A 14,762-nucleotide genomic window follows, 5' to 3' on the forward strand; every position below is an offset into this window, starting at 1 on the left:
GGAGCGTGCATGTAGGAGGGGGAAAAGAGGAAGACCAAGGCGGAGGTTTATAATGCCCTTATCCAGAGCAAATCACAATTATACAATTAAGCAGCTGAGGACTAAGGACTATACTCAAGGGCCCTTGAGGGCATCTTTGTAGAGCTGAAATGTAAACATAGTTTAATATGCTAGATCATAAGTAATAAAAGGAAGTAGCTTTGCTGATGTACAAACAGATGAAAACTACAGTTTGCAAGCTACATGTATCATTCCAAAAAAAAGTTTTTGAAAAAACTAGAAAGTTCTTTAAATCCCTGGTCACATCTCTCATGAAGGGAAATCCATAATAACAACTAAGACATCAGACTCTGAATGTGCACTACAGGATGCCTAAAATAAAGAGTGTGGTGTTTTCTTGAAGGTGACAGTGCTTGATATGTCTTTTTTGTTTTTTGTTACATCTGGCACACTCCTTTGTGTCTGTTGCTCAATAATACTGTTTCTCTTGGCAGAGCTCAAACCTTCGTAAGGCCTGATTAAATATCTGTGACAAGCTGATGCAGAGATAACAACTGGCGTAATAACAAGCAGGATTTTACAGATTTCACTTGCATGTAAGTGGGCTGTTTTTACAGGCAGCTCTGGCTGAATGTGTTTGGCCACTCATTGGCTTGTTTTCTTCAGGAAGATATTGTTTCATTAAGTCTTTTCCTTGCTGAGATCACAGAGCAAATGCGATACCTTGGAAAAGTTCTGTGTATGCACTCAGGCCAAACTCTAAGAGACAATAAATACTCTCTTTTGCTATCTCTTTTCTTTCTTTTGGTTGCAGGCCAACCATATACAATAGACCTACTGTAGAGTATCGGGTCCTGCAGACATTTCCAATGGCTGGACCTCAATAGGTTTATATATTTGGATTATTGTTTGCCTTCATGATTATAACCCTTTAGCTTGACCTGGGAAGACAGAAGATGTCTATATGAGATAATCTATACACATATACAAAAGGTTACGTAAGCTAGGTCTGCATGCCACAGCATGCCATTTCACTAACAAATAGCCAAAGTTTTCAGCACTTTCTTGTTGTTTTCACACAGTGAACTTGACACATTTAGTCAGCTAATCTAAAATTTTGTTTATTTAAAGGAGACAGCACAACAAAACCCTTTTTTTTTTTTTTTTTTACTGCATTTCCAACATATGAATTGTGGGCTAATGCAGGCAAGGGATACTAAATCAAGGTCATGACGTGGTTTCAATGTGACTTAAGCTAAATGTCAGAATGATGTGTAACTGGGACATACCTCTAGAGAATTTTAGAGTTTGGCCATGCAGTGTTATGAAATACAGCGGCCTTTAAGCGGCCTGGTGTCTAAAGGCTTCCTCTGAATCTCAGAGCTCATTAATCTAAGACAGAAGCATCCCTGGTCTCCCTTTACCTTGCACACATGTTTTCCCTACTTCTAATAAACTACAGCCACTGACAATATAGTCAAATTACTTAGCCATGATAAGTAACATGAATGTAATATTAATTAATGACAGATTTAAAGACCCCCACTACCACCACCACTTATTCACATTTACCAGAAAAATAATCCACATTTTTAGCTAGTTCTTATATTGCCATGAGTATTGATGGCCTGCCATGTTGTTTATATACAATCTCACCAAATATATTTGTCACAAACAACTTTTTTAATTTATGTCTGTGTGATCACTAAATATCACTGGGGTTCCTATCTATGAGAATCTGGTGGATGAGATGAAATGTAATAAAACCACCATTATTGCAATAACATCCAATTTTCACATTTCAGAGCTCAAAGTCTAACAGCCCCAAAACACAAGCTTATGACTGTCTTTCTTTTTGATCAGCTAAAAAGTTATTGGGTGGAATATGTAATCAAAAAATAGGTTTGCTTTAGAACGGGAATAGATTGTACCACATAGCACTGTGCTGTCTTTAGATAGATACAACTTTATTGTCATTGCGTAGTATAGGTACACAGCAACGAAATGCAGTTTGGCATCTACCAGAAGTGCAAAGAGTAGAAATTGTGCAATTAGACAAATGCAGATAAATGTGTAGCATATGTACAGCATGTAATGTGTATATGTTTACATATGCCCAGTGAATAAATATACAGGCTATAGCAGTGAAAAGATGTGTGGACATTGTTTAAAAGTACAAATAAATGGTTCTAAGACTATGGCATTGAAAAAAAAAAAGTGCAGACACGTTGTATATACAATATAAGTATTTCCTTTTCATCTCGTTAGGTTATATATTTGGTGAGCAGATCAGGGTTAAGTTTATTTTTTTTGCATGGTAAGCATACAATTCCCCTGCTGTTTTTCTTCCCCATTGTCTCAAATGAGATGGACAAACCCTTTCCAGAAAATCTTTAGACCACACTCTCCTCCTGGGATTTAATCAGTTTAATGATCGAATCTGATCTGCAGAGGCCTGTAGCAGTGCTGGAAGCCAGCATAATTGCCCCTTTGCTATAATCTCTGCACCAACCCAGTAACTCCTGACCTTATTCTATTACCACTCATCAAGAGCTCAGGGATTGTCTCGACCCCTTGCCCACATCCTAATCCAGGACTGACCTCTGCAGATGAGTCCCTCCTTGCTGAGTGTCTGTTTGCACACACCGCAGTGCTTGCTCTTCTTAAACGTCTTCACCCGGAATGTGTGGGAGTGAACGGCCTCAAAATCCTCCGGCTACAAAGAGGAAAACAAAAGATGATTTAAACAACTTATGCTGAATAAACATAATGCATGAAAAAAAACCAAGCAGTATGCATCTAATAGAAGAGAAGTGGATAAACATTGAAATTTTCAAATATCAGATGGTTTAAATATCTATGCTTAACAGCTGTTTTAAATATCCTTGAGAAATGATTACACTCAGTTTAATACAGACAAGCTGACAATGCAGACATTAAAGTAACCAACATGAGGTAATGCTCTTGAATGCGTTCCCTTTCATCATTTACCATGGCCGAAGAAAAACTCCTGGAACCTATTTAGCCAGAGCCAGTCATTTCGATCCCATGTACCAAAATACCATATGACAGCTGTGACAGAATTAGCATGTCAAGCATGCTTTGTCTTGAAAATGTTCAAGAAGTGAGCTAACAATGTTACCATATTAATCTGATACTAAATATCACCAATTTAGATGTCATTATGTCAACTAATTAGAGTCAGTACTCACCAAATCAGACTTCAGAACCTTGGTCACAGTGTGTGAGCTTTCTAGTTGTTAAAAGGCATTTGTAATGTCTAAAAATCCAAAGAGCCAATCAGTAAGCAGTCAAGTTGTTCGTTTTTATTTGAACATTTATGAAGCATTTGCCAACTTATTTACATTTATGCAAATAAGTTGCTAACAAATGAATCAAGCAGAATAAAGATCGTACGTGAAATACTAACTATATAAGCTAAACATGTATAGGTTTTTATATTATAATTTTTATTTTTTTTTTATATTATGCTTTAATTGCAGCATTCTGAAAATTGTTATGCCAAGGTAAAAGAAGGAATAAAAGAACACAAAAACAACAGCTTTGAAGAGAACATGGTAACCACATGTGTGACATGCAGGCCATAGAAGTAGATTTTGATCTGATACCATATACCAAGCCTTTATAAAAGGACCTCCTGTCATAGGTACTGGTGTGTGGATTGTCTTATACACAGAGACCATCTGTCAACCACTTTTTCTCATCTGGATCTGGCCATGTTTTCTGATTCTAATTGGTATTATCATTGAGGAAATGAGCAAATATATTTTCCGTCCATGTATTCAGTTTATTCCATGACTGTGGTTCATGGTGACTGAGACATAGTGACACCATTTCCTCTGAGTATTTGCTCAGATGTTTTCCATTTTGAGTTTGGAAAATGTCTGCCTAGGCACCAAAACTACACTGAAAACTACACTGGTTACACTGGTTACACACCAAAACCAAAACTAGCTTTGCACAGAGGACAAAATGAACAATAGTGGTTAAGTCGGAAAACTTCTTAAAGAAAATTTCATTGTATAGAAAATATCTAGGAATGAGTATTTAAAAAAAAAAAGAAGTCCTAGCTCTCCATTAGGGTTTTGTATCTTTGCCTGACATTCAGATCATCACTGTAATCTTCATTATGAACCCAACCAGAATTTAGTTTCTCATTGACAAATGGCAAGTTTTAGTAAATATATAAACACACAGAGGTGGAAAGTAACGAAGTACAAATACTTCATTACTGTACTATAGTAGATTTTTCTGGTATCAGTACTTTACTTCACTATTTACTTTTGGGACAACGTTTTACTTTTACTCATTAAATTTTTACACAAATATCTGTACTTTCTTTTTCTTACATTTTCAGAAAAAATACTTTAGTTTTTATCTATTAATTTGGTGAAATGTCAATATTTATTCTTCTCATTGCGCATCGATTTCAGATGAACCTTTTTTCTGCAATTGCGTGACTTTTTCAATCCACTCTCTCACTCACCACAGATAAAGACTAGTTTACAAAGCAAACAATGAGCTGGCAGAAGGCAACAAGAGGTATGGGGTTGACGTGGATGAGACAGAGGGAGTCAGCCATGTAAACATGACATTCCTGATCACCTGATCATCATTATCATGTTTTCTGTGCTTGTGTTCTATATGGTGGATGTCCAGCCTGAATACATTCATTAGATGAAAAAAAAAAAAAAAAAAAAAAAAAAAAAAGGCTAGGGCTGTCAAAATTCATTTTAACAAGACAAAATTTTATTAATGCGCTATCAATGCAGTGCATTTCTGTTTAACAATTTTTATAAAAAATATAAATACATAAATAAATAACTAAATATATAAGAGGCGAAATTAAGACCATCAGTGCAAGATAAATTTACGTCCTATCTTTAGTCAGATATATTATAAATAATTAAACTCAACTAAAAATATTTTTAATCAGTAAACATTTGATTAGCTGATCTGCCAAGTCTCAAATCAAACACCAAAATCCGCCATGATTCACACAATTAACCCTCTGGGGGTCGACAAACGCACCGGCGCGTTTTGTGCCATTTTTCCTCATAACGTTGAAACTAACTGAAAAAACTGTCTTTTTTTACGTACAGATAAAAGAAATACATAATTTAAAACATTAAAGGGTCTACTTTCATGTGTACACACTTATAATAACAACAAAATGCTGGGCCATTGTAAAATAAAGCAAACAGACAGGGGGCGCTCTTTTTCGTCTCTTTCATCTCCCTTCAGAAACACATTAATAAAACAACCAGAATATCAGTGAATACTTTCCTCACAAATATTGTAAATATATGCATTGAAAGCTTGCAATGTCTTTTACATAAACCAGTTCACATCAAAAACAATATTTTCTGATTATGTAAACCACAATTATGTTATTAAAACAATTATGATATGAAAGTTAGAAGAGGTAAAGTTTCTCCTGTATCACCTCATTAACCATCCGTGTGGAAACATTAAAAGTTCCGTGACATGCTCAACATGTTTGCCTAAAACAAAGACAGCCTGGGCACATAGCATTGAAAAAGGCCAGGGGGACAGACTTAAAGCAACCTGGAATTTCATTACAGCCAATGATCTGCTCATCACAGCAGGTGGAAACTCCAGATCTGCATGGTTGAGATGTCTGTTCACATATAGGCCTAAAGTACTTCAGCAGAACCTGTGTGTCTATATGTGTGTGTGTGTGTGTATACCATCACTGTACAGCCCATTGTAGGTTGCACCTACACCTGCAGTTTAACAGACCAAGACATGGCTTTGTTGAGCAGGAAATCTCACTCCCATGAGGTCTGGTTCTCATGAGACAGTATTATTTCATTCCACAGGTACCCTCATACACAGCACGAAGGTCCAATGTTACCATTCATCTAATTAAATCTATAACCTAATCCCCTAAACTTTTGTTGTCATTGTTCATTCTCCAAGTCTTAACTGTTATTTAAAAAAAAAAAAGGCTGAGGTCAGTATCCGAGAACATATTATGCAGAACAAAAACTAAGAACTACTACAGGACACCACAAGCACAAACTGTGGTAATCTCTGTATCTAGGACAATGAACACAAAAAAATATTAATTACCATAAAAACATGCTCTATTTCCAAAGATATCCCATAAAAATGGAAACAATAATTGAGTATGTGTTGTTTTTTTCGTTTTTTCGATAACGTGCATCTGTTTCATATTTGCTGGTTCCGCAGGTTTCTCGTCCTAGTTTTTCATTCCACTAAGCCCATAAACAAAACCCAGGTGAGAAAGATGCAAGTAGGCGATTAATGACTGAAGCTAAGTAAAACCAGTACTGAGGAAGACTAGAATGTCATAGGATAAAAAATTATGGCTATATTTTCGCTATTTGTTTTGATTAAAAGCTGAAAAGTGTCATTTTAAAAGTGTTTTTTAATAGTGAACTACTATATAAAATCAATCAGTTTTGTAGAATAAATTTAATATTTCTGTTGCATAATTGAGGCAAAAACAGCAGAAGCTTGTACAGACCTTTTATTTTGTACGATAGACAACTAACAATAAGTACAAAAATAACTAAAAAGCTAAACATACAGACTATGAACAAGGCAATGAAAGGCGTAGCAACAAACTGCTATAACATCAACTAAAGCCTCACAAAAGATACACAAAAAAAAAGATTATCTGTTTTTTATCTGGACAAACTACAATTTTAAACAATATACTACTAGTGCACTATCAATGGTGCATTTAGTGTAATTTTAGTGCCAGGTATTTTGACAAATAGATTCAGTTCAAGCCAAGTAGACTTAACTATTATTACATACATTATATAAGGGCCTACACTGTGCTGAATGCTGACTGAAAGTGCAAATACAGACAATAGACTATAAATGAAATGACAGGATTAAAAGCTCTACACAACAAACTCTATATTATGCAGCAGAATCAGCATGTAAAGTGACATAACTTTCATGGAACTAGTCTGTTTCAACTCTGCTCAACCAAAGAATTAGAGTGAAAAAGAAAAAGAAAGAGGGAGAAAGCAAAAAAAGATAGTCATCTGCACTCCTCACCTGAATGCAGCATTGTAAATGACTGTGACAGCTCTGTGGCATTAGTGACTCCCTTTCACCGAGTCCCTGCTCTGCCCAGCCCTCCTCTAATCTGATTAGCCTGATATCATCGGCCTAAAGGAATTAATGCAGCTCCACAGAGCTGAAAGCCAGAGATGCAGCATCATTTTTACTGATTACACTGCTGGACATTCCAGACATTCTCTGCCTTTCACCTGTTGATGTGTGTGTGTGTGTGTGTGTGTGTGTGTGTGTGTGTGTGTGTGTGTGTGTGTGTGTGTGTGTGTGTGTGTGTGTGTGTGTAAGAGAGAGAGAGAAAGAAAGAGAGAGAGAGATAGAGAATATTTGTTATGGAGAATGAAAAATGTCAGAAGAATATTTGTGTATAAATAAGACTTGTGTACTGTCAGTGCAGTGTGGAATCACCGAACTATGCTGTATTAAAACTGGATGAAAAATGAATACTGGATGTGTCTGGTGGCATTTCTACAGTCATCCGTTCACCACTGTGTCTCTGCTGAGGCCACTGTACATTCATAACTTTCAAAAGTCTGAGACAGTCACCAGACACCAGTTGAACTTCAGTTCTCATACTCTGTCTGATTACAACAAAGATGCATTATGGGTTTTGGTTACCTCCATATCAACATAAACAACTAAAGGGGAACTTGCGTATGTCCCATTTAAAAAAAAAAAAAAAAAAAAAAAAAGACAGGCATGTGTTGTGTAAATTGTTGAACCAACAGTGAATTCCCCTCATAGAGGTCAAATTTGAAACACATCATTCCTGGTGAAAACCATGGAAGTCTCTAGACCTGCCTTTCCAGAGCCACCTAGCTGGACAGTTTACACAACTGACATTGGAACACTCATCTTCAGTGACCAAGATCATTTCAGTTATGCAGGAATTCTGGGGATTTAGGACAGTCCATGGAAATGTACACTTAGGCTCTACTATAAGCTTTAAAACATAGATAATAATATAAAAGCACAATCTCTTACGTTCCCATAATAAGCACATACAGGAGGATCTTATCCCTAGATACAGTACGTAATTTGTTTTAGAATTTTTATTTATTTTTTTTTTTTAAATGGATCTGATCTGGATCATAAAAATACCCCAGGTTGCACTTTTGGTACACATTAATACAACAAAATAGCTAATAATCTGATAATGATTTGATAACAAATGAGAAATTGCAATAAATAGAATTGTAGTAGGTAGAATCCCCTGGAAGTTGGCTACTGTATATATGTTCTGTTCTTTTTAGAATGTATTTTGCGCACATAGCATGGTTTTGAAGAACAAAAAAAAAAGTAAAAGAAAAAAAAAAGGCGAGAGTATACGTCTTCATACAACTTGCCCTGCGTCTCCTGTCAAAAACACAGAGGCCCCTGTGACACAAATAAGAAGAAGAAGTTTACTTTGTGACATTAAACTTTAAATCTATTTGTTAATTAAACAGACCTGTTTTAAAGATTGCATTATTTCTTTGCCTTTTTTAAAAGACTTGTTTAGCCTACTTTTAATATGAGTTACATGATGTTGAAGTATGGAAAAGAAGCCATGATGGTTCATTAGGCTTATGGACTGATAGGGCCAAACTACCTGGTCTGTACTCACACAACCTGATTTTTACTGACACTACCCGATCTGTACTCACGCTCACAATACCCAACCTGTCCTCAAACTACAATTTATATTTTGACAATTAAAACAAGACCTTTAAGATATAAGTAAAAAAAAAATATATATATATATATATATATATATATATATATATATATATATATATATATATATATATATATATATATATATATATATATAATAATTGAGAAAAAAGGGTTAGGGTTTAGTGTTAGGGTTCATGGTTATGGGTCAGGGATAGGGTCAGGGTTAGGTTTTGGTTAGGGTTGGGGTTGGGTTTAGGAATAGGAGTTAGGGTCTGGGTTAGGGTTAGGTTTAGGGTTAGTTTAAGGGAATGACCGCAACACCAGAATTTGCTCGGATCTGTGCCAGGGTTAAGGGATGGGATTATGGTTAAAGTTAGGGAAGGATATTGGGTTTGGAGCGTATAAATGGGGTTAGGATTAGGGTTTAGGGTTAGGGTTTAGGTTTGGGGTTAGGATTAGAGTTTAAGGTTAGGGTTAAGGGATAGGGCCAAACTACCTGGTCTGTCCTCACACTACCCAATCTGTACTCACACTACCCGATCTATATTTTGACTATTAAAACAAGACTGTACCTAGAGTTAGGGTTAGGATTAGTTTAAGCGAATGACCACAACACCATAAAATATGCTCGGATCTCCGCCAGGGATGAGGGAGGGGATTATGGTTGAAATTAAGAAAGGATATTTGGTTTTAAGGGTATAAATGGGGTTAGGAATATATAGTTTGGGGTGGGGGGTAAGGGTTAGGATTAGACTGACACTACCCAATCTGTACTTACACTCACACTACCGGATCTGTATTGAAACTACCCGATCTGTACTCACACTACCCAATTTGTACTCGTACTCACACTTCCAGATCTGCTTCACCACCCGATCTGCGGCGCTACCTGATTTGTGTCGCTACCCGATCTGTGCCGCTACCCGATTTGCACCGCTACCCGATCTGCGCCGCTACCCGATTTGCACCGCTACCCGATCTGTACTCACACTACCCGATCTGTACCAAAACTATTCGATTTGTACTTACACTACCCGATCTGTACTCACACTCACACTACCCAATCTGTCCTTATACTTCCTGATCTGTACTCACAATACCGGATCTGTACCAAAACTATTCGATTTGTACTTACACTACCCGATCTGTACTCACACTCACACTACCCAATCTGTCCTTATACTTCCCGATCTGTACTCACAATACCCGATCTGTACCAAAACTACTTGATTTGTACTCACACTACCCGATCTGTACTCACACTCACACTACCCAATCTGTACTCACAATACCCGATCTGTACCAAAACTACCGGATCTGTAGTCACACTCACGCTAACCGATCTGTACTCACACTACCCGATCTGTACTCACACTCACACTACCCGATCTGTACTCACACTACCAGATCTGTACTCACTCTCACACTACCCGATCTGTACTCACACTCACACTACCGGATCTGTACTCACACTACCCCATCTGTACTGAAACTACCCTATTTGTACTCAAACTACCCAATCTGTACTCACACTCACACTACCTGATCTGTTCTCAAACTACCCAATCTGTACTCACACTACCCAATCTATATTTTGACAATTAAAACAAGACCTTTAAAATATAAGTAAAAAAAAAAGTTGAGAAAAAAATGGTTAGGGTTTAGTGATAGGGTTAGGGTTCATGGTTATGGGTTAGGGTCAGGGTTAGAGTTAGGGTTAGGTTTTGGTTAGGGTTAGGGTTAGGGTTGGGTAGGGCCAAACCACCTGGTTTGTACTCACACAATGATGTACTGACACTACCTGATCTGTACTCACACTCATAATACCCAATCTGTACTCTCACACTACCCAATCTGTACTTGCATTACCCGATCTATATTTTGACAATTAAAACAAGACTGTACCTAGAGTTAGGGTTAGGGTTAGGTTAAGGGAATGACCGCAACAACAGAGAATCTGCTCGGATCTTTGTCAGGGATGAGGGAGGGGATTATGGTTAAAATTAAGTAAGGATATTGGGTTTTAAGGGTTCATTAGGCTGACTATTGCCAGCAGTCAATAAGCCTAATGAACAATCATGGCTTCTTTCCATACTTCATCATCATGTAACTCATAATAAAAGTAGTCCAAACATTTCTTTCAAAAAAGACAAAGAAATAAAGCAATTTTTAAAACAGGTCTCTTTAATTGTGACAAAGTAGACAAACTATTATATATATATAAAAAAAAAAAAAAAAAAAGTTAACTTGCCAATGGCAGTGCTTGAACCCACAACCATGTGGGGACATGCTGATCGGCAAACCTACAACTTACCCACTGAGCTCCCAGATAGGACCTTCGCAAGCAGTCAATAAGCCTAATGAACCATCATGGCTTCTTTTCCATACTTCAACACCATGTAACTCATAATAAAAGTAGGCCAAACAAGTCTTTCAAAAAATATATTATATTTAATATGAGTTACATGGTGTTGAAGTCTGGGAAAAAAGCCATGTTGGTTGTTAATCATGGTTGTACATCAAATATCTCAAAAACTCTCATGGTTTCTTCCTCATAACATCTAAGGGAGACTTATCCTAACACAGTCACCATGGCTGCTCATCAGATATAAATACACATCGTTCACCTTAAATCTTAAATTCTGTAAAGCTGCTTTGAGACAATGTATGTTGTGAAAAGCGCTACTGAAATAAACTTGACTTGACTTGACTTGACTTGACTTGACTTGACTTGACTTGACTTGACACACACACACACACACACACACACACACACACACACACACACACACACACACACACACACACACACACACACACATATATATACCTTGTCCGTCTGATGAAAGTAAGTGAAATTCAATCAAAGTGAAATTAAAATCAGTTGGAGAACTATTTTGCAACTGATTAGGTTATTTGACAACAGGTCAGTAAGATGATTGTGTATTAATAGTGTATCTTAGAGAGACAGAAGTAAAGATGTGCATAATTATGTTTCTCAATATAAAATTGCAAAACAGTAGAAAATCTAATTATTTACAGTAAATAATATAATTCAAAGTTTCAAAGAATCTGTAGAAATCTCTGTGCACAAGGGACAAAGGTGAAAATCAATATTGGATGCCCTGATCTTCGGTGCGCAGGTGGCATTGCATTTAAAACAGCCATGAATCATAATGGAAATCATTGCATGTGCTCATTAACACCTCCAGAAATCATTGTCTGTGAACGCAGTTTGTAATGTCATTCACAAATATAGGTCAAATCTTTTCAGGGTCAAAGCTCATTTACAATCTACAGAGGATATGTGGAAAACTGTTCTGTGGTCAGATGAATTAAACAATTTTTTTTTTTTTTTTTTTTTTTTTAAAACATAGACACCATGCCCTCTGGACTGAAGAGGAGAGGGTCTTTCTGACTGGTTATCAGCGCTCAGTCCAAAAAGTCGCATCTCTGCTGGTAATAGAGTGCATTAGTGCCTGTTGAATTGGCAGCTTGCACATTTGGAAAGGCTTCATCAGTGCTGAACAGTATTTGCAGGTTTTAGAGCAACAAATGCTTCAATCCAGAAAACGTCTTTTTTAGGAATGGCCTTGCATATTTTAGCTACATATTGCATCTATTACAATAGCATGACTTCATAGTAGAAGAGTCAACATGCTGAACTGGAATGCCTGCAGAATAGACCTTTCACCACTTGAAAATATTTGGTGCACATGAAATAAAAAATACAACAAAGGACACCCACATATCCATCCATCCATCCATCCATCCATCCATCCATCCATCCATCCATCCATCCATCCATCCATCCATCCATCCATCCATCCATCCATCCATCCATCCATCCATCCATCCATCCATCCATCCATCCATCCATCCATCCATCCATCTATCTATCTATCTATCTATCAGAATATTTTAGATAAATAGGGCCGTTGCTGCCATAGGATGCACAATGTATTATCTATTATCTATTATCTATTATTATTATTATTATTATTATTATTATTATTATTATTATTATACTATTAGTAGTAGTTTTTGTTAGTTTCATTTTTACATCAGACAACTTTAACACTTTCTAGTTGTAATTCACTCGCAGTGACATTTATTCAGTTACATTTATTTGTTTTTTTGCACAATATTTTGTCTTGCACTGTCTTGTGTTGTTTTTGCTCTGTTTGCACCAGGTTGCACACATGCACTTTATGTGGCAAGGACACTAGTCCTTGGCCCTGTGCTTTTCTGTTTCTGTGATTTGTTGTTTTATGTTGTTTTATGTAGCATAAGGGTTCTGGAGGAACGTTGTTTCATTTCACTGTGTACTGCATCAGCTATGGTTGAAATGACAATAAAAAGCTTCTTGACTTCTTGACATTTCCACGGCATAATATTTTCAATCATCAGTAAACCCTGTTGTAACCCTCAAGGTTTTCAACATGCATTCTAATTACTGAACGGCACCTAAACACCTTGAAAATATGACCATTATTAATATTGTGATTGACCAGGTAGTTTGGCCCTATCCCTAAACCCTAACCTTAAACTCTAATCCTAACCCCAAACCTAAACCCTAAATTCAACCCTAAACCTAACCCCAACCCTGCACCTAACCAAATTTATACTCTCCAAACCCAATATCCTTCGAAAGCTTTAACCATAATCCCCTCCCTTATCCCTGGCACAGATCCGAGCAGATTCTGGTGTTGCGGTCATTCCCTTAAACTAACCCTAACCCTAACTCTAACCCTAACCCTGACCCTAACCCCTATTCCTAAACCCAAACCCAACCCTAACCAAAACCTAACCCTAACCCTAACCCTGACCCTAACCCATAACCATGAACCCTAACCCTATCACTAAACCCTAACCATTTTTTCTAAAAAAAAATTTTTTACTTGTATTTTAAAGGTCTTGTTTTAATTGTCAAAATATAGATTGGGTAGTGTGAGTACAGATTGGGTAGTTTGAGAACAGATCGGGTAGTGTAAGTGTGAGTACAGATCGGGTAGTGTGAGTGAGAGTACAGATCGGGTAGTGTAAGTGTGAGGACAGATTGGGTAGTTTGAGTACAAATAGGGTAGTTTCGGTACAGATCTGGTAGTGTGAGTACAGATCGGGTAGTGTAAGTACAGATCAAGTAGCGTGAGTGTGAGAACAGAACAGGTAGTGTGAGTACAAAATCGGGTAGTTTCAGTACAGATGGGGTAGTGTGAGTACAGATCCGGTAGTGTGAGTGCGAGTATAGATCCGGTAGTGTGAGTGTGAGTACAGATCGGGTAGTGTGAGTACAAATCAAGTAGTTTTGGTACAGATTGTGTATTGTGAGTGCAGATCAGGTAGTGTGAGTACAAATCGGGAAATATAAGGACAGATTGGGTAGTGTGTGTGTGTGAGTACAAATCGAGTAGTATAAGTACAAATCGAGTAGTTTTGGTACAGATCGTGTAGTGTGAGTATAGATCGGGTAGTTTCGGTATAGATCGGGTAGTGTGAGGGTGAGTACAGATCGGGTAGTGTAAATACAGAACGGCTAGGGCCGCAAATCCCTACCCGATAAGCGCCGCAAATCGGATAGCGCCGCAGATCGTGTAGCGGCGAAAATCGGGTAGCGCCGCAGATCTGGTAGCGCCGCAAATCGGGTGGTGAAGCAAATCAGGTGGTGAAGCAGATCGGGAAGTGTGAGTAAGAGTACAAATTGGGTAGTGTGAGTACAGATCCGGTAGTTTCAGTATAGATCCGGTAGTGTGAGTGTAAGTACAGATTGGGTAGTGTCAGTCTAACCCTAACCCTTACCCACAACCCCAAACTATATTCCTAACCCCATTTATACCCTTAAAACCCAATATCCTTTCTTGATTTTAACCATAATCCCCTCCCTCATCCCTGGCGGAGATCCGAGCAGATTCTCTGGTGTTGCTTTATCCCTAAACCCTAACCTTAAACTCTAATCCTAATCCCAAACCTAAACCCTAACCATTCCCTTAAACTAACCCTAACCC

At 37.4% G+C, this 14,762-nt stretch overlaps 1 protein-coding gene across 24 annotated transcripts in view; it reads right to left on the bottom strand.

The window, feature by feature from the left end:
* Positions 1-14,762, bottom strand: part of tns1b (tensin 1b) — a 232,885-nt gene that overhangs the window by 136,210 nt on the left and 81,913 nt on the right. For all 24 annotated transcript variants that reach the window (XM_083537438.1, XM_083537447.1, XM_083537442.1 and 21 more), the window contains exon 2: positions 2,602-2,716. In XM_083537438.1, the coding sequence (XP_083393564.1) occupies positions 2,602-2,716 (115 nt within the window). The remainder of the gene's footprint in view (positions 1-2,601; positions 2,717-14,762) is intronic.

The sequence above is a fragment of the Silurus aristotelis genome, assembly GCF_946808225.1.
Source record: "Silurus aristotelis genome assembly, chromosome: 3".
In the NCBI taxonomy this organism is placed as follows: domain Eukaryota; kingdom Metazoa; phylum Chordata; class Actinopteri; order Siluriformes; family Siluridae; genus Silurus; species Silurus aristotelis.